The sequence below is a fragment of the Dipteris shenzhenensis genome, chromosome 4 (genome assembly GCF_047967505.1).
Source record: "Dipteris shenzhenensis isolate YYH24624 ecotype China chromosome 4, Dip_SZ_1.0, whole genome shotgun sequence".
NCBI lineage: Eukaryota > Viridiplantae > Streptophyta > Polypodiopsida > Gleicheniales > Dipteridaceae > Dipteris > Dipteris shenzhenensis.
Genome location: NC_141599.1, coordinates 18,261,904 through 18,283,022, shown reverse-complemented (window position 1 = coordinate 18,283,022; position 21,119 = coordinate 18,261,904). Strand labels below are relative to the sequence as shown.

At 43.0% G+C, this 21,119-nt stretch overlaps 1 protein-coding gene across 1 annotated transcript; it reads left to right on the top strand.

Moving 5' to 3' along the window:
- The first annotated feature begins 16,771 nt into the window (after positions 1-16,771).
- On the top strand, positions 16,772-18,295 carry LOC147902544 (jasmonate-induced oxygenase 4-like). The gene is made up of 3 exons (XM_087373705.1): positions 16,772-17,357; positions 17,479-17,806; positions 17,897-18,295. The coding sequence occupies exons 1-3, from the start codon at positions 16,828-16,830 to the stop codon at positions 18,155-18,157; spliced, it is 1,119 nt and encodes a 372-aa protein (XP_087229831.1). The 5' UTR covers positions 16,772-16,827; the 3' UTR covers positions 18,158-18,295.
- The last annotated feature ends 2,824 nt before the right edge of the window (positions 18,296-21,119 follow it).

Below are 21,119 nucleotides of genomic sequence, written 5' to 3'. Positions count from 1 at the left end.
AGCGAAGGACAACAAATAGGAAAAGCATGGTAACCGGATGTAGTGAGACCTCAACAATAGACGGAATTAAGAGTTGAAGGTGGGTTCAAGTTGCCACATTGGTTGCCTACTCATAATTAAAAGTGCAATGCTTACCTGAACACTCGCCATAGCCTACGAGGTCATGCATCGTCCACATCAAGACTGCTTTGCAGTTGAAGTTTCATGACGAGGGAGGCCTACTCACATCATGCACCTCGATACCTCTCCAAAGTATCTCTAGCTTGTCAATCAAAGGCTCCAAATAAACATTAGGATTTTTGACTTTATGTTTCCCTGGAATTAGAAGGGACAACAGAACATGTCCTTCTTTTGAGACCAAATGGGTTCACACCGTCCATACCCCAATCCAAGTCTCAAGCTCCTAGGTTCTTCCTTGAAGCTTGGCCATGTGTCTTCAATATGCTTCCATGTAGGAGTGTCTGCGGGAGTTCTCCGCTTGCCATCGGTTGGTCGATGGGAGGAATGCCATGACATGAGCTCTGCAATGGATTTGCACTTGAACATATGTTGGATGCGAGGGATTATGGGAAAATTAAATGTCAAAGAACCTTATGAGGCACGTCTAAAGTTTTGAGATCTACTCTATCTCTTGCCTCTCCACAAGTAGGACACTCTCTTGCATCCTTATGTAGTCCACGAAACAAAATGCAATCGTTGACACATGCATGGATGCACTTGTAATATAATCCTCCAAGAGAGGTCACATGTTGCCTTGCCATATCTCTTGAGGTCAGTAATTTATTCTCCCTTGGAAGCATTTTACACAATAGCCTGCATGTGAAGACCATAAATGAGGAAAAGCATTCGAGTAATTGACCATAAATGAGGAAAAGCATTCGAGTAAATGAAGAAAAGCAAATTTTTTGGGTTGTTTGTTTGTAGGATGTCTTCATCTTCAACAAGTAGCTCTAGTGAGGATGAATCCCTCCCTATCCACCATCGCAAAATGTGGTTGGAGCAAAAAATCAAATGTATGTGTGATTGATGTCGAGGAAACATGTATCGTGCATTCTCACTGGAGCTACTTGTTGAAGATGAAGACATCCTACAAACAAACAACCCAAAAAATTTCCTTTTCTTCAAATATTTAATCTTAAAACTCTATGGCACATCTAAAGGCACGTCTAAAACTGTGTCTGTCTGTTCTCTGGTGCACGTCTATAGGCACGTCTAAAACCACATCTGCTCTGTGTATTTAGACACGCAATTACACGCATATTTAGATGTGTATATAGATGCACCATTAGACGTGCTTGTAGATGCAGTTTTTAAATCTACTTTTAGCGCGCTTGCTTTTCTTTTCTTCACATAAGCTTCATGCGGCTTGCTTGCTTTGCTATTAATAGATCCATAGTCCGACACTTATCTCGAGGCACCCACACTTACTTCCAGGCTTACACAATCATCTCCAAGCACACAGGAGAAGAGGGTGAATAAGGAAGAGAAGCAACTTTGAAGAAGGACAAGAAGCTTCCATACCTCTATCCAATGTAAGTCTCTTTACGGTTGATCTTCTTTGAAAGTTGCTCTCTTTGGATTCATTCTTTGTCGTATCCAAGAAATGAATGATTTTGGTATCAATGTTATGCTTTTGTGTCAGGCGCATGCCCTTTTCGACTTTTTAGAATAGTTTGTCTGGTGGAGCGCGTCTATGGACACGTCTCAGAGCACGTCTAAAACTGCGTCTACAGGTGCGTCTATAGACGCATCTACTTTGTTTTCAGAAATAGATAGCCGCATCTATAGACATGCTGTTATACGCAAAAATAGACGCACTTCTCAGATGCGTCTATCGACGCACTCCGATAGTTTTAGACCCTTCCCTTCCCTTCCCTTCTCTTCCCTTCCCTTCCCTTCTCTTCTCTTCCCTTCCCTTTCCTTTCCTTTCTCTTTCCTCTTCCCTTTCCCTTTCCCTTTCCACTTCCACTTCCAAGAAAAGGATTTGCCTCTCTTTTCCTATATTTGCCTCTCTTTCCTTCTCTCTTTTATCCTCTCTTTCCCTCTCTTTTCGTGGTAATTTTTCTCTCTTTTTATCTTTCTTTTCTCTTCTCAGCTCATTAGTAATCTTATGTTTTTCTTTTCTCCAGTTCATCATGTGGCTAGGAAGCTCTTCAGGCTCACCTGATCTTCGGGAGACCATCTTTTGGGAGTTATATAATCGTTTAGGGCACCCTCCCAGTCCTGGGGAGTTATACGGCTACATGACGGGTACTCTAAACACTCCCCAGGAGTCGGCACTACAGACTCCAAACCACCCCAACCCCACACCAGCTGAGATTACCCTAGCGGAGTCAGGACATCCCAGCCGGCTACGCAGCCGAGCCCCTTTTCCCATTCCATCTTATGCCCCTTCCCCCATGCCATCTTATGCCCCTTCCCCCATGCCGTCAAGAGGTCCTTCTATCTCGTAGAGCCATCGGCGTACTCCTATGCAGTCAAGACTCGGTTCTCCAGCTACGAGTGGTCCACGTAGTCCCGTGCAGTCTCCAACTATGAGTGGCTAGCGTACTAGCTCGACACGACACGGTAGCAGGTGTAGTAGCAGAGAGCGGTGGGGGATGCATGGCACAGTGCTTTGGGAGGGGTGGTGGTGGGGACGAGGATGATTCAGATGATTTAAACGTGCCTCCGAGTGATGGTATGATCTTCTATGACATCACTCAGACAGGAGGCATCTTGATGGATGCATAGGGGAAGGACATCATTTCCTTCATGCGCTCTGTAATTGCTAACAATTATAGAGATTGCTTTATCCACTACAAAGACCAGCCAAAGAGGTTGGTTGATGAGACCCTCGCTGCTGTTCGCTCTAGGTATCCTAACCCCCCCAATCTTCAGTTCACAGATAAATGGGCCAAGTCAAAGATTGTTACGATACATGGCAATAAAAGATCTTCGCTTAAGAGGCAGGCACTAGCGGAGCTTGCCAAGCTCGAGGGAGGTCAACCATCAAGGGGCCCGCCCCATACCGCTGACAAGCGTGAGTGGAAGAAAGCAATGAAGTCAACGAGGGAGGAACCCAGTATGCAGCACATGGAGGCACGAAGGATCCAAATGGAGCAATATGGAAGCGGGCATTTTGGAGCAGGGGGTGTTGAATCATGGGAGGCCCAATTTGTAAGTATTGATCTCAAATTATATTGTTTATGTAGTTTATTAGGAGGTTTTTTCTTTGTACTAACCCCTCCGCAAATTGTATCATCTTGTAGCTTGATATCATGGGCAGATACCCTACGCCTATTGAGACAGCCTACCACCGCCACCATCACAGAGGAGATACATGGAAGCACTTTTATAATGACGGGTTGATTACTGAGGAGCAGTATATCTGGGCTATTGGAGCGTCCCCCGAGGTATTTGAAAGTAATTAAATAATGTCAATATTATAAGTAAAGATTTGATTTTTCATACATTGATATATGTTGGCCCTTGTTTACAGGCCCTGCACAAGAAGACGAGGAAGGAGGCATAGAACGGAGCGTAGAAGGGAGCAAGGATGTGGAGAACTTAGATTAGTTGTAGAAGTAGTGCTAGCTACTCCTTTTTGTACTTAAAGCCACTAGCTTGGCTTCGTGCCTCTTAATGTATATACACTCCTCTTATTTTTGGTACTTGAAGCCATAGGATGTGGCTTAGCTTCGTGCTATATGTACATACAAGCACTTTTTGAGCTTTCAATTTTCTTGTGCAACGTTCTATCAATTAATGCCTTGTGAACTAAACATTTTGGAGTTGTAATGTTTTATTTGGAATTGTAATTGTCGGCTATAGACATGCTTGCAAGAGTGCTAATTAAAATGCGGTTGGCTATAAGAATTGAATTAAACAATGTGGAAATGGGATTCGTGTAACTACATAGCATACACAACATTCTGTAAATTTAAAAAATATTATGTAGCGCATCTATCAGGGCGTCTATAAATGCATTTATATACGCATCTATTTGTTCGAGGAGCATCTATTTACGCATCTATAAAAGCATCTATAAGACCATTTATAAATGCGTCTATACACACATTTAACGATGCGTCTATCTGTTTTTTAAATTTTCTAGCAAAGCATCTATTTACGCATCTATATACGCATCTATACGCGCGTCTGTTTGCTATATAGACACGCCGTTAGATACAGGTCTTTAGATGCTCAAATAGACGTCCAAATAGACTCACCCGTAAGTTTTTTTTAAGTTCAGTAAACGTGTCTGTGTGCACGTCTGTAGGTGCTTTGTCTTGTTGTGAACTATTATGTGCTATATTGAATGGAAATAAAGATTGCACGCTAACACCAGCTTTTGTTTAGATACTCCATCTTTTATCATTTACCATATTGGTCCCACCTCAACATGAATCACCTGCTTGATCCCATGCATATCTTCAAGAATGTGTCTTCTACCATTTGGAAACATTTGAATGGGACACGAGATTCTGTAAGCATAAGGGAGGATCTACACACCACAGGGATGATGCGTGAAGCTTGGCCACAAGAGAGGCTAAATGGGTGTGTCTTTTTACCTCGTGCACCGTGGAGGTTATCAAAGCTAGAGATGGTGGCAGTGAAATGAGCTATCACTACAATTGGTACTCCCACTAGATGCATGAGGTGTTTGAAGGGGGCCTTCACAAAGAGCAAGAAAAGATGTGTAGAGCAATTATATGGCTTGAAATCTCATGATTGGCACAAGATGCTCCAAGTAAGTATTTTATGTGCATAATATCTTTTTCCTTCCAAATTTGTGAGTGAATTAGTGCATCGAAGGACGTGAAGGATTGTATTTACAAGATGGGTGAGCTTGTGAGGTACTTTACAGGATACAAAATGTGAAACGTATCAATGCTCCATGCAAAGTGTCCATATTGCTAATATGATAAGAGAAACACACAAGATTGCAGCGTCATTGGTAGCTTTGAGGGAGCCAATGGAGCCATGGATGATTATTGTGGCATAATCCAAGATATTATTAAGCTTTACTTTCGACGCTTCTTTGTGTATGTTTTGGATGTAAAGTGGTTTAAGGACGTGGTGGAAAGAGGCCCTAATGCAACAATCAAACACCATGCAAGTGGCTTTGTAACTATTGACTCCACAAAGTAAGAAGGACACACTAGTACTACCCTAACAATGTGAACAGGTATTGTACACACATATAAAAATACTCACTTTTAAATATTTGATGCCTTTGATGCAAGGAAAATAACATGATTGTACTTGTGTTTGAATTAGGTTGTCTATCAACCAATGGTGGATAATAATAGGTGGTGGCATGTCATACCTATTATGCCACGTTCCAAAGTGATGTATAGTACATTTACTAATATGGAGCATATGGAGGATGATCATGGCCATGGAGGTGATGATGACCGTGATATGAGAGAGGAGGATGATCATGAGATAGGAGATACAAATATTGAGGCCATTACCCGTGAGGACGAGCCTACCATTCGTGATGCTGATTTCGATGAGCACATGAGTAACACAAGTAGTAGTCGACTGAATGTGTTTGTAGATCTCAACACTAGTTTGGATTTTGAAGTAGATACTTTAGCAAGGATTGATCTCATTGAGGATGAGATTGAACTGTAGCCCATCATTGATATTGGCAAAACTATTTAACATATTGTCTCATTCTCCTCACCTCACTTAATTTTTGTATATGTGGGTTTACCAAAAAGCATTGATATTTTTATTAAAATTATGTGCTTTTGTAATCATGGGCAATGTTTGGAAAGCAGTGATGTACATTTATCAACCTGCACCAAAATCTCACTTTTTGTATTCTTTGTTTTGCATCTAAATCCACATCTGATTCGCAGTGCAGACACACAAATAGACACGCTATTAGATGCGCCCATATTTTCACTATTCTAGCAGCGCTTATAGACGCGCCCGCTATTTTGCTTTGTCTTGTTGTGTATGATGTAGGGGCTGATCCACAACACAAAGCAACTATAGACGTGCTTGGTAGACGTGCAAAATAGTGGGCGCGTCTATAGGCGTTACTTTAGTAGAGAAATTACGGGCGCGTCTATAGGCGCGGCTAAACGCTCGTTTATTTGCGCGTAAATCACCGCGTCTATTTGCGTGTTTGACTTGAGAAAATACGGGCCCGTCTAAAATCCTGTTTATTAGCGTGTCTATTTGCGCGTGTATTTACGCGTTTATTTGCGCGTTTACACTAAGACTCAGACGCGCATTTAGATGCGTAAATACACGCGCCCCAGAGAATACAGAAAGTGAGATTTTGGTGTACATCATTGCTTTCCAAACATTGCCCATGATTACCAAAGCACATAATTTTTTGCAAGCCCACATATACAAGAATTAAGTGAAATGAGGAGAATGAGACAATATGTAAAATAGTTTTGCCAATATCAATTGTGGGGCTACGGTTCAATCTCATCCTCAATGAGATCAACCCTTGCCAAACTATCTACTTCAAAATCCAAAAAAGTGTTTAGATCCACAAATACATTCAACCCACTACTACTTGTGCCACTCATGTGCTCATCGAAATCAACATCTCCAATGGTAGGCTCGTCCTCACGGGTAATGTCGGCCTCAATATCTATATCTCCTATCTCATGATCATCCTCCTCTCTTGTATCACGGTCATCATCACGTCCATGGCCATGATCATCCTCCATACGCTCCATATTAGTAAATGTACTATACATCACTTTGGAACGTGGCATAATAGGTATGACATGCCACCATCTATTATTATCCACCATTGGTTGATAGACAACCTAATTCAAACACAAATACAATCATGTTACTTTTCTTGTATCAAATATTTAAAAGCGAGTATTTTTATGTGTGTGCACAGTACCTATTCACATTGTTGCGGTAGTACTAGTGTGTCCTTCCTACTTTGCCAAAACTTTGTGGAGTCAATAGTTACAAAGCCACTTGCATGACGTTTGATTGTTGCATTAGGGCCTCTTTCCACCACGTCCTTAAACTACTTTACATCCAAAACATACACAAAGAAGCGTCGAAAGTCAAGCATAATGATATCTTGGATTATGCCACAATAATCATCCATGGCTCCATTGGCTCCCTCAAAGCTAGCAATGACGCCGCAATCTTGTGTGTTTCTCTTATCATCAATCCGTTGTGTTCGAAAATGCTTGCCCTCACACCATATAGCATTGAACATAGTGCACTACACCAAGAAAAAATCAATTAAATGCGCAATCTAAATTATAAAAAGCTCCTAACTTATGCATAACATTCTATATACCGACCTTGCTCATGCATCCCCTAGCATACTCCCATTCTTCCATTGTGATATGCATCCCCTCGTCTTTCTCTGCTTTCTCCATTTCATCAAGTAGCCAATCCACATGAATATCCTTTGGAAGTGCTCTTAGATGCTGAGGGTATGGCACACGAGATCCATGGTGTGTACGAAAGAGGGCCCTTTCTTCTTGTCTTCTTGCCTTTGCATCCTCGTATCTTGTCACCCATCTTTTCATCACATCACTATTAAGCACGCAAAAGACGTTGATACTATTATGCAACTCCGTGTCTATTACTTTGTTGTGTCCTTTTCCTTGAGGCACAATAGAGGTCATCCTTAGGTCTTCATCATCTCTTCATAGTCGTGGGAGAGAGCTATCCACATCAACAAGAAACTCAGAAATATATACAAGTGACTCTTGTACCAACCAACCCTCGGCCATGCTACCTTCGGGTCTTGCATTTTGTCTCACGAAGCCCTTCAACGTCTTCATGAAGCGCTCGAGGAAGAACAACCATCGTGCATGTATAGTACCGCATATAGCAATCTCATCCACCAAATGTACTATGAGATGTAGTTGGCTTGTGAGAATAGAACGTGGAAATGTCTCCTCCACTAAACAAACCGCCTCCACTGACATAACTCGAGCATTCTCAAGCATGGTGGGATCTATTTCCTTTGAGCTCACATACCTCACAAGCTCGCCCATCTTGTAAATACAATCTTTCACGTCTTTTGATCCACTACATGAAATGCTAGTAGGTAGTATGAACTGAACCCGCGAGGAGGTGGTTGATTAGTTGCTTATAGCTATTCACTCACAAATTTGAAAGGAAAAAGATATTATGCATATAAAATACTTACTTGGAGCATCTTGTGCCAATCATGAGATTTCAAGCCATATAATTTCTCTACACCTCTTTTCTTGCTCTTTGTAAAGGCTCCCTTCAAACACCTCATGCATCCAGTGGGAGTACAAATTGTAGTAATAGCGCGCTTCACTGTCGCCATCTCTAGCTTTGATAACATCCACGGTGCACGAGGTAAAAAAACACGCCCATTTGGTCTCTCTTGAGGCCAAGCTTCACGCATCCTCCCTGTGGTACGTAGATCCTCCCTTATGCCTGCCGAGTCTCGTGTCCCATTCAAATGCTCCCAAATGGTAGATGCCACATTCTTGAAGATATGCATGGGATCGAGCAGGTGATTGATCTTGAGGTGGGACCAATATTGTAAACGATAAAAGATGGAGTATCTAAACAAAATAAAGTGTTAGCGTGCAATCTTTACTTCCAAGTGTTAGCCAATAGTTACAAATCCTTACCCGCTCATGCCAAGTGGTGGAGGAGTCGTGGAACCGTCCCAAATTCTCATCCAATCTCCCGCGGTGAGTGATTGTGGGAGGACTTCATTCCAAGGGGCAACATATCTAGGATGATCAGGTGGGAGAAATCGATGGTGATTCTCATAGATGACCTTATTCAATGCGTCTGCCCGTGAGGCAACTAGCGAAGGACCACAAACAGGACATGCATGGTAACCCGATGTAGTGAGACCTGAAACAATAGATGCAATTAAGAGTGGAAGGTGGGTTTAGGGTGCCACGTCCTTTGCCTATTCATAATTAAAAAATGAGACCTGAAACAATAGATGCAATTAAGAGTGGAAGGTGGGTTTAGGGTGCCACGTCCTTTGCGTCTGCCTGTGAGGCAACTAGCGAAGGACCACAAACAGGACATGCATGGTAACCCGATGTAGTCAGACCTGAAACAATAGATGCAATTAAGAGTGGAAGGTGGGTTTAGGGTGCCACGTCCTTTGCCTATTCATAATTAAAAAATGCAATGCTTACCTGAACACTCACCATAGCCTGGGAAGTCATGCATCGTCCACATCAAGACTGCTTTGCAGTTGAAGTCTCGTGACGAGGGAGGCCTGCTCACATCATGCACCTCGATACCTCTCCAAAGTATCTCTAGCTCATCAATCAAAGGCTCCAAATAAACATCAGGGTTTTTGACTTTATGTTTCCCTGGAATTAGAAGGGACAGCATGACATGTCCTTTCTTAATAGCCATAGAGGATGGAAGATTGTAATTCACCAATACCACTTGCCATACACTGTAAGACGTGCTTTTGAGACCAAATGGGTTCACACCGTCCATACCCAATCCAAGTCTCAAGCGCCTAGGTTCTTCCTTGAAGCTTGGCCATGTGTCTTCAATATGCTTCCACGCAAGAGAGTCCGCGGGAGTTCTCCACTTGCCATCGGTTGATCGATGGGAGGAATGCCATGACATGAGCTCTGCAATAGATTTGCACTTGAACATATGTTGGATGCGAGGGATTATGGGAAAATGTCGCAATACCTTACGAGGCACGTCCAACGTTTTGAGATTTGATCTATATCTTGCCTCTCCACAAGTAGGACACTCTCTTGCATCCTTATGTAGTCCACGAAACAAAACGTAATCGTTGACACATGCATGGATGCGCTTGTAATCTAATCCTCCAAGAGAGGTCACATGTTGCCTTGCCATATCTCTTGAGGTCGGTAATTTATTCTCCCTTGGAAGCATTTTACACAATAGCCTGCACGTGAAGACCATAAATGAGGAAAAGCATTCGAGTAATTGACCCATGCGCATAATTCACCATGTTTGCAAAATCGACTTTAAAGCTTACTTGAGTAATGCATTCAAACTTGCATTGCTCCATCCATAGATGGTTTGCAAGTTTAGTAACTCAAGGGAGGCACGTAGAACAGAGAATGTGCACCCCTCAAACAGTGGAGTCGATGCTGCGGTAAAAAGATAATCCTGCTCCATGCTATTATCCCTCCCTTGATGGACATATAAATCCCGCACCATATCATCAAACACCTCCTCCTCCACGGCTTCATGAGGTAATGGCGGAGGGCTACTATCACCATCACTCCATGCATCCGTAACGGTCCCTCTTGAAGATCCCACCTCATATCGTCGACGCTTCACCTCCTCACGACGGGCATAGGGTAACATGTGCGGGTGTGGCATTGCATCCTGTATCAAATTAAAACGGGATTATAACTCAAACATATGAACACCCATAGGTATCTCAATCAACCTTAACTTACAAACCCTTACCCTATTTACGGTCACATCCCATTCTCCATACTTTGAGATATGATTGAGTGTAATCCTGCGTGCACGATACATGTTTCCTCGACATCGATCACACAGACATTTGATTTTTTGCTCCAACCACATTTCGCGATGGTGGATACGGAGGGATTCATCCTCACTGGAGCTACTTGTTGAAGATGGAGACATCCTACAAACAAACAACCCACCAAATTTGCTCTTCTTCAAATGCTTGATTTAAACTCTGTGTTGCGTCTATCACCGCATCTATAGTCGCGTCTAATATCGCGTCTAACATCGCGTCTAAATGCGCGTCTACTCTGTGTATTTAGACGCGCCTATAGACGCACTAGTGAATAGACGCGACTATAAACGCGCTAATAGATGCAGCTTTTAAACCTACTTTTCGGCACGCCGCTCGCTTTGCTTTTCTTTTCATTACTTAAACTTCGCGAGCGGCTTCCTTCCTTCTTTATTAGCAGTTCCATAGATTCGAAGTTTAAGAGAGAACCTCTCATACACAGTTCCAAGCTTTCATTCAAGAGAAAGGGACCGTACCTACACTTGCTTCCAAGCCTAAAGAAGAAGAGGAGTACGAACAAGGAGAAGAAACAAGTTTGGAAAAGAAAGATCCTTCCATACCTTTTTCCAAGTAAGTCCTTTTGAAGTTGTTCTTGCTTGCTCTTTCCAGTTTTGTACTTTCTTGCATCCACGAAACGCAGGGTCTAGGTATGAGCGACACGTTCTTTTGTCGGGCGCAATGTCCTTTTCGACTTTTTAGTATTCTCGCTTGTCGGAGCGCGTCTATAGGGGCGTCTAAACACGCGTCTATAAGTGCGTCTATCCGCGCGTCTGTTTTATTCCAGACACACACACACGCGTCTGTAGACGCTCAAACAAACGCTCTGTTAGACGGACTTTTAAACGCAGTGCTAGACGCGATTTTAAACGGAGTGTTAAACGGACTGTTAGACGCGCTTTTAAACGATTTGTTACACGGGCTGTTAGGCGCGCTTTTACTTGAATTGTTAAACGCTCTGTTAGACGCATCTATAGACGCGCAGATCAGACGGGTCTATAGACGCACTCTAACAGAGCCTGTTTTTTTTTCCCCTTTCTTCTCAGCTCCCAAAGTAATAGATTTGTTTCCTATTTTCCAATTCAACATGTGGCCAGGAAGTGCTTCTAGCTCACCTGATCCGCGGGAATCGATTTGGAAGGATTTGTATAATCTTTTAGGGCACCCTCCTAGTCCTGCGGAGTTATACGGGTATATGACGGGTACCCTTAACACTCCCCAGGAGTCGGTACTATAGACTCCAAGCCACCCCACACCGCCTGAGATCACCCCAGCGGAGTCCGCACAGCCGTCTTATGTCCCTTCCCCCGTACCATCTTATGCCCCTTCCCCCATGCCGTCTTATGTCCCTTCTGCCATCCCGTCTTATGCCCCTTCCCCCATGCCGTCAGGAGGACCTTCTGTCTCGGCAAGCCGTCGACGTACTCCCCAGCCGTCGAGACTCGGTTCTCCAGCTACGAGTGGTCAGCGTAGTCCCGTGCAGTCCCCAGCTACGAGTGGCCAGCGTACGAGCTCGACACGACAGGGTAGCAGGCGTAGTAGCAGGGAGAACGGTGGCGGATGCTGCTTTGGGCCATGTGGCGGTGAGGAGGAGGATGATTCAGATGATTTAGATGTGCCTCTGGGTGATGGTACGATTTATTATGACATCACTCAGACAGGAGGCATCTTGATGGATGTGCGGGAGAAGGACATCATGGCCTTCATGCGCTCTGTAATTGCTAACAATTACAGAGATTGCTTTATCCACTATAAAGACCACCCAAAGAGGTTGGCTGAGGAGACCCTCACTGCTGTTCGCTCTAGGTATCCTAACCCCCCCAATCGCCAGTTCACAGATAAATGGGCCAAGTCAAAGATTGTTACGATACTTAGTAATAAAAGATCTTCCCTTAAGAGGCAGGCACTAGCGGAGCTTGCCAGGCTTGAGGCAGGTCAACCTCCAAGGGGCCCGCCCCACACCGCTCACAAGCGTGAGTGGAAGAAGGCAATGAAGTCAGCGAGGGAGGAGCCCAGTCTGCAGCACGTGGAGGCACGGAGGATCCAGATGGAGGAATATGGAAGCGCGCATTTTGGAGCAGGGGGTGTTGAATCATGGGAGGCCCAATTTGTAAGTATCGATCTCAAATTATATTATTTATGTAGTTTATTAGGAGGTTGGTTGTTTCTTTGTACTAATCCCTCCACAAAGTGTATCACAGTCATGCAGCTTGAGATCGTGGGCAGATACCCTACTCCAGTGGAGACAGCCTACCACCGCCACCATCGCAGAGGAGATACATGGAGGCACTTCTATGATGACGGGTTGATTACTGAGGAGCAGTATACCCGAGCTACTGGACAGGCCTCCTAGGTATTTGAAAGTAATTAAATAATGCCAAAATTATAAGTAAAGATTTGATTTTTCATACATTGATATATGTTGTCCCTTGTTTACAGCCCCATGCACAAGACGACGAGGAAGACGAGGAAGGAGGTGCAGAAGGGAGCGCAGAAGGGAGCGTGGAAGGCAGCGAGGATTAGTCGTAGAAGTAGTGCTACTATTCTTTTTTGTACTTAAAGCCACTGGCTTGGCTTCGTGCCTCTTGTATATAGACTCCTCTTATTTTTTGTACTTGAAGCCACATGACATGGCTTAGCTTTCTTATTTTTTGTACTTGAAGCCACATGACGTCGCTTAGCTTCGTGCTATCTGTATATACAAGCACTTTTTGAGCTTTCAATTTTATTGCGTTTTGGAGTTGTAATATTTTATTTGGAATTGTAATTAAAATGCGGTTGGCTGTAAGAATTGAATTACAGAATGTGGATATGGGATTCTTGTAACTATATAGCATACACAACATACACAGTACTATTGTGTAAAAAAAAAAAAAAAAAAAAAGCCGCATCTATCAATGCGTTTAAAAGCGCGTTTATATTCGCGTCTGTCTGTTTGACTTGCATCTATAAATACGTTTACAAGCGCGTTTATTTATGCATCTTTGGGCGCGTCTATACGCACGTAAGTCGGATATATAGACGCGCAATTAGACGCGGGTCTCCAGACGCGCAAATAGACGCGCCCGTAAGTTTTTTTTAAAGTTCATGAAACGCATCTGTGCGCGCGTCTATTGGTGCTTTGTCTTGTTGTGATCGCCACTGATGTAGGGAAGGTACGTATGATCTAGGACACCTTCCTCTCCACTCTATATAAGGGAGGTCCTCCCTTCATTTGAATACACATGCTTTTGGATTCAATTGTGCTCTTCCCTTGTTTCATCATGAATCTCTTCTATCCAACCCATCTCTTCACTTAGATTAGTCGTAGAAGTAGTGCTGGCTACTATTACTTGAAGCCATTGGCTTGGCTTCGTGCCTCTCTTGTATATACACTCCTCTTATTTTTTGTACTTGAAGCCACAGGTGGCTTGGCTTCGTGCTATATGTATATACAAGCACTTTTGGGATATGAATTAACATACAATCCTTTTATTTTTTTGGCAGTCAATTTCCTTGTGCAATGTTCTATCAAAGAATGCCTTGTGAACTAAATGTTTTCAAGTTGTAATGTTTTATTCGGAATAGTAATCATCGGCTATAGACGTGCGTGGAATTCTGCTAATTAAAATGCAGTTTTGGCTGTAAGAATTGAATTGCACACTATAGAAATGGGATTCCTACAACCACACAGCATACACAACATTCTGTTCAACCACACAGAGTTCTGCTTTTTAAAAAAAAATTTATGCAGAGCATCTATAAGCACGTTTATTAGTGCATCTTTCTTTTTTTTTAAATTTTTACATAGCGTCTATAGGCGCGTCTGTTTGTTATGTAGACACGCCTATAGACACTTTTTTTTAAAATTAAGGAAACACGTTTGTACACGTGTCTATGGATACATTGTGTTGTTTTGATACAGACATACATACATACATAGATAGATATATATATATATATGGAAAGAGACAAACTATAAGTTTCAGACTTTTAACTTAGATGAATTTATTATGTAGAGCTAAGTATTGATTGACAGAGAAATATTGTATATTTTGTCTTGAAGGATCCATTCCTTTACATTGCCATGATTAGAAGTAAATGCAAAATGAATTTAGGACATAGTTTTTTCCTAGAAGAAAAGAATATTGTGTAAGACATGATTTTGTTGCTATAATAATAACCCATTGTAGTTCTAGCCATGGACATAGAATCCTCTTATCAAGTTCCAACTTCCCATTTAACATGACGAGGATCATAGCCAAACCTCAATGCACCATAATCAACGTGCTTCTGCATTCATATCATGGGATGATTTTTTTATGTTAGTTGTGCCTGCCCATGCTCGCTCTGTTCCCAAGATGAGCCCCTTGATTTAAGGTGACAACATCGAGCATTTGTGTGTCAAGTTGGAGAGGAAAAATTCGTTGTCCAACCTAGCATTACGGGGCTACACCAATCTGCAGCCCTCTGATTTGTTCATGGTCCTGAAATTCATTATGCAACCACCGAAATTCATGTGTGACTGGCTGTGGCACCTCCGTGGGAACTTACGCTTTGCCATGCTTCAATTTGCCAAGTCTCTAGGCATTTTCGCTAGCCTGGCCAATAGTGGGAAAAGCCTCATAGACGACGTCCCAACTGCGTTTTGTTTGCTGTCAAGAGTCTCCATTTTTTCAGGATTCAATTGTGTCTTTACTGGCCATTAGGGACCGCTAATTGAATTTGGGAACCTATTAATTAATTTGGGCGGGGCCGAAATGTTTGAAATTGATTAAGGTATGTAAGAGGCGGGGGCGGAATGTCTGCGCTTAAGGTATGTAAGATAAGACGATCGATGAAATGACTGAAATCTAGAAGTTTCAAGGGGCTTCTTCAAGAAGCCTCCACATCCAGAATGTTTTGTCACTAGTATAAAAGGAGGAGGGAGTAGATTGCAGTCATGGAGAGAAGGGGCTGTGAAAGGCCTCTCAAAGGCAAGAGGAATATGAAGGGACGAGTGACTAAGAGGGGGAGCTGGGAGGGAGGGAAGGAAGTGGGAGGAGGGAGCGGAGGAGATAGATACATTAATTCGCGACAATGCACAGTATTACAGGTTAATTGAGAAAGGGAGGGGCGGTTGGGAGCGCGAGTAGGTCTTTACCGGCCAGTTCTGAGTCTAGGCGGTGCGTATAAGTCATCTTGATCTTTCGAAAGAATTGACATACAAACTGTTAGGGTAATGTAGGTTTTGTGGCAGTTGTGGTTGTTTCTCGTGGTTGAGGCGATTCAGCATGTTAACACACAGCGTTTATAAATTAGTGATCTATAGGCTCGCTGAGTTTTTGCTCCTCTCACGCATGCAGTCTTATAGATTCTGCAGTGCGTAAAAATACGTATAATAAGTCTACAGGATTGTGCAATTGTGTCTGTTAGGGCAAATGTATTTAACGTAGAATGTTATATTAATGCACAGCGTTGACACATTTGTAATATATATAGGGGCTTTGGGCCCGCTGAGCTTCTGCGTGTTGGCATCGCCGTAAAGTCACGTCACCGTTTCTAGCATCATTAGCCTCGTCACTTGTTCATCATAACGCAGCGACTGAATGCAATTGTTATTATACCTCTGATTTTGCCATGTTGCCTTAGGCCTCTACTCGTATAGTAACCTCTCGGTGATGACAAAAGTAGACACTCTTTCTCCAATCATACCATGACCATTTTAATGACTGAAAATTTATCTTAGTGATATCTTGAGCTTCTGGTAGAAAGTTGGCAGCTTCAAGGATGTTTGATTCTCTGTAAAATAATATTGAGACATGGAGGATAGGACTTTAAGAGCTCGTGAAGGCATGCATGAGATATGGAGGAAAGTATCGCCTAAGATAAGAGTAAACACACGTCGACAGAACGAACACTTCAAAATCAATCGAGGAAAGGTTTAAGGGAGTGTTATGGCTACGATTTTCTCAGGGTCCTGAGCGTGACGGAAATTGGCAAGAATTGTCGTTGTCCGACCATTATAATAATGGAAATTTATACAACTACAGATTCCAGAAGTATCTACCCACATGTCACGCTGACAAATTTGCAAGGCTTCCACGAAAACCGCAGCATGGACGGCTATATGTCAGTTTCCCGCTTTCGTGAACGCTTTCATAGCAAGCACGTTTTACTTGAGCGATTTTCTTGTCCGAACTTCCGAAGCACAGGTCGGGACCGCCGGGTGACGGAGGAGGTGACGCCAGTGCACGGTGGTACAACTCATCACAGATCTCTATATATAAACGCGTACCTCAACTCATTTCAGCGTATCGTATGCGTCTCTTTAGTTCCGTTACCGTTCTGTTTTGTCGTTGTCGTTCCTCCTTTCGTTCACAGACATGTCGACTGCAGCCCTGGCTTTGAACACGACGCTATTGCCAGCCTCTTCCCAAGATGCTTGGCCTGAAACGATTCAAAGGGTGCAGTTTCTCGCAGAAAGTGGTCTTGACGAAGTGCCACAACAATACATTCGGTCGCAAGCAGAAAGACCTAACAAAACGGAAACAGTTCAAGACGCCAACATTCCTACTATAGACTTGTCAGATCTTGATAACGGAAGCAGAAGTGAGACTTGCCTCGAAGAGATTGACCGAGCTTGTTCAGAGTGGGGATTCTTTCAAGTTATTAATCATGGGATCCCGCATGAAGTTTTGGAGAGCGTGAAAAAGGTTGCTCGTGAGTTCTTCAAGCTTCCGACGGCGGAGAAGGAAGTCTACGCCAATAACCCTACAAGCTATGAAGGCTATGGAAGCCGCTTGGGGATCGAAAAGGGTGTTACGCTTGATTGGGGAGATTATTTTTTCGTGAATGTGCTTCCAGAATCACAAAGAGACCTGACAAAGTGGCCGGCACAACCAGTTTTATGGAGGTATCATTAATTAAGACTCTCATACCTGTTTCGAGATTCCTGCTTACGACGTCTGTGTTGCCTTTTTTGGGTTTCTTGCGATTTCATACTCAATTCCTCCTAAAATTAATGGCAAACTCAGGGATAGGATGGAGAAGTACGCTCAACATGTCCTCTCCCTTTGCGACAGACTTCTGGTAGCTTTCTCTACCAATCTTGGCTTGTGTCCCTCCACCAACCTGAAACAATCTTTTGGTGACTGCGACCTGGGCTTGCGGATCAACTACTATCCTGTATGTCCTCAACCGGATGTTGCCCTTGGTCTATCTTCTCATTCAGACCCAGGTGGTTTAACTGTTCTCCTTCAAGATGACCAAGTACCAGGCCTTCAAGTACGCCGCAACGACGGGTGGATCACTGTCAAACCTATAGCAGGAGCTGTCGTTGTAAACGTGGGCGACCAAATTCAGGCGAATATCTGCATTTATTTGCTTGTGAGCCAATTCTCCCAAGAGAGTCGTACTGAAAAAATAATGCTGATCCGAGAAAATGTTATGCAGATTCTTACGAACGACAGATACAAGAGCGTCGAACACAGGGCGGTAGTAAATAAGAGCTGCGAGAGGTTGTCACTGGCTTGTTTCTATAATCCTGGAAATGACATAGTGGTGGCGCCCTTGGAGGAGCTGTGCGAGACGTCGGGCAGATGGCCACTCTACAACGGTTTGACGTTCAGGCAGTACAGGTCCTTCATCAGGAGGAAGGGGACTAATGGTAAGGGCCATCTCAGTTCAATCAGCTCACCACGCACAGAGGTTTAACACCGATCATCAGGTCACGCATGCAAAACTCGAATATTGGTACATATCATCTGTACGACCATAAATCTCTCGCAGCGCGTTTCGTGTAATAAGAGCAGCAGCTTTTAAGGGCCGCTTCTTTAATCAGATCAATGAAGCCACCAGAGACATGTACGTAAAGCTTGATCAGTATTACTATTGAGACTAGTATCAATCATCCGTTATGTTATTTGCACTTTAATGGACGGCATCTTGTTTCTGGGTAAGAAGAGAAGCTTTGCAGATTGTATTGTATACTTTGTTATCTATCTATAATATATTAAGGAGGCTAATCGGGCTAATCCCGTAGGACCGTGGTATGAACGTGAGCCCTAATTAGATTTAGATCGATGAGTGTAAGCCATTAGATTGACATTAGTTTGAAATCAGTTCAGCGATGGAACAAGCTGAATCCGTTCTTTGTGGAACTTGCGATTGTCATTGAAGAAAGGTAGAATTGACGTGCGTGAGGCGGAGACAGGTGATGGTGTTAGGGCAGACTAGGAAGGAGGATGAGAGCCATGTTGAGCTCTTCTTTGCAGCGATCCAAGGTGATGGCATGCGACGAAAGCTTCATCATGCACACATTTGTGCAAATTATGCACCAATGTTATCATCAACCCTTGCAGAGAGATTGCATGCAAACAGTATTCACAACCTCCAATATTTTCTCTCTATTGATATAACAAGTGATTGCATTTTTATTAATACTTCATACATAGTTTTCAAAAAAATTGCTATAGAGAATGGGTGCTCCTCCTCTCTGGTTACTCGTTATGGTTACTCTCCGACAGACACGCATATAGACATGCCTATAAACGCTCTATAGAAATTTAAAAAAAATAGAAAGTCATGTTTATAGATGCGCTTATATACGCTCTGCAGATTTTTATATATTAAAAAAAGCAGAATTTTGTGTGGTTGAACAGAATGTTGTGTATGCTGTGTGGTTACAAGAATCCCGTTTCCACAGTGTGCAATTCAATTCTTATAGCCAACTGCATTTTAATTAGCACAATTCCAAGCACGTCTATAGCCGTTGATTTTAATTCCGAATAAAACATTACAACTCCAAAACGTTTAGTTCACAAGGCATTCATTGATAGAACGTTGCACAAGGAAATTAAAAGCCAAAAAAATAAAAGGAGTGTATATTAATTCATAGCCCAAAAAGTCCTTGTATGTACATATAGCACGAAGCCAAGCCACGTCCTGTGGCTTTAAGTACAAAAACTAAGAGGAGTGTATATACAAGAGAGGCATAAAGCCAAGCCAATGGCTTCAAGTACAAAAAAGAGTAGCCAGCACTACTTCTACGACTAATCTAAGTCATCCGTGTCGTCGCTCCCTTCTTCATCGCCTTCTTCCTCCTCAATATCCTCGTCTTCTTCCTCCTGAATATTTCCAGGCGCCTATAAACGAGGCACATCATGTATCAATGTATGAAAATTCAAATCTTTATTTACAATATTAACATTATTTAAGTTCTTTTAAGTACCTGGGGGAGCTCTCCAGTAGCCCGGATGTACTGCTCCTCAATAATCAACCCCTCATCATAGAAGTGCCTCCATGTATGTCTTCTGCGATGTCCATAATGGTAGGCTGATCTCTCGACAGGAGTAGGGTACCTGCCCATGATATCAAGTTGCAGGATGATACAATTTGCAGAGGGGTTAGTACAAAGAAAAAACCTCCTAATAAACCACATAAACACAATATAATTTGAGATCGATACTTACAAATTGGGCCTCCCATGATTCAACACCCCTACTCCAAAATGCACGTTTCCACATTGCTCCATTTGGATCCTTCATTCTACGTGCTGCAAAATGGGGTCCACCTTCGCTGCCTTCATTGCTTTCTTCCACTCACACTTATTATGAGCAGTGTCGGGCTGGCAACTTGGTGGTTGACCTCCCTCTCTCCTGGCAAGCTCAGCTAGTGCATGCCTCTTAAGTGAAGATCTTTTATTGACAAGTATGACAACAATCTTGGACTTTGTCCATTTATGTGTGAACTCAACATTGGGGTGATTGGGATACCTGAAGTACAAGCTTCACGTGCCAAGAAATCAGCAACTAGATTTTGAGCTCGAGGGATATGCTGAATTTTTACCTCTTCAAATTGGTTGCAAAGTTCCAATGCTTGTTGATGTCATGGAACCAAGCCTTTGCTCCACACCTTCCACCTTCCACTAACTTGTTCACACACTAGTTGAGAATCTCCTTCCACCTCAAGTTGCTTGACGTGATGTTCTTGTGCCTTTTGTAGCCCAAAAATGAGTGCCAAGTACTCAGCTTGCTTGCAAGTACTTGCGGGTGCAGACTTGCTATAACAATAATCCTCACCACCTAGTGAAATGAGCTTCACACCCACGCCAGCAGGCTTGGCCGAAGGTTTGTAAGCTCCATCAAATTGAAGGATCCAAGATGTCATCACACCAAGACTAAAATCCGGACATCCCAAGTTTCTCGGTAGTCCAAGATAGGTAGAAGGAGAGGGTGGGGAGAATTCAATACTTGAGCCAAACGTTCAGCACCAAATAAACTTGCAATCCATTGTTGATAGTGTATCTTTAGACCAAAAAGAATTACAACTTAGGTCAAAATGAGGCACAAAGGGTTGATTAGGTACAAAGGGATTCCTTGGACGAAACATTACCAACCATACTCGAGCCCTAGAAACCTTTGTAGTGAGATTGACAATAAACCATTCAAGACGAGCTTATCCACAGGAATTAACAAGCAGATGCGCAAAATCTCCCCCCAAGCTTGGGGAGCATCCCACCCTTTGAAGAAGGACACCCTTTTAATTACCTCCGAAGCAGCAAGTAGCTCGATCACCACACAATGAGTAGAATTAAAATCAAAGTCCTCCCAGTGTATCACTAGTTCTTCACCTTGAATCATCCATGGTGTATCATCCCACCCGTTGTCTCCTTGAG

Excerpts from the sequence above, each read along its gene's own strand:
- LOC147902544 (XM_087373705.1), top strand. The coding sequence starts at position 16,828 with ATGTCGACTGCAGCCCTGGCTTTGAACACGACGCTATTGCCAGCCTCT. Across the intron at positions 17,358-17,478 it reads GCACAACCAGTTTTATGGAG|GGATAGGATGGAGAAGTACG; the intron begins GTATCATTAATT and ends TGGCAAACTCAG. Across the intron at positions 17,807-17,896 it reads ACGTGGGCGACCAAATTCAG|ATTCTTACGAACGACAGATA; the intron begins GCGAATATCTGC and ends AATGTTATGCAG.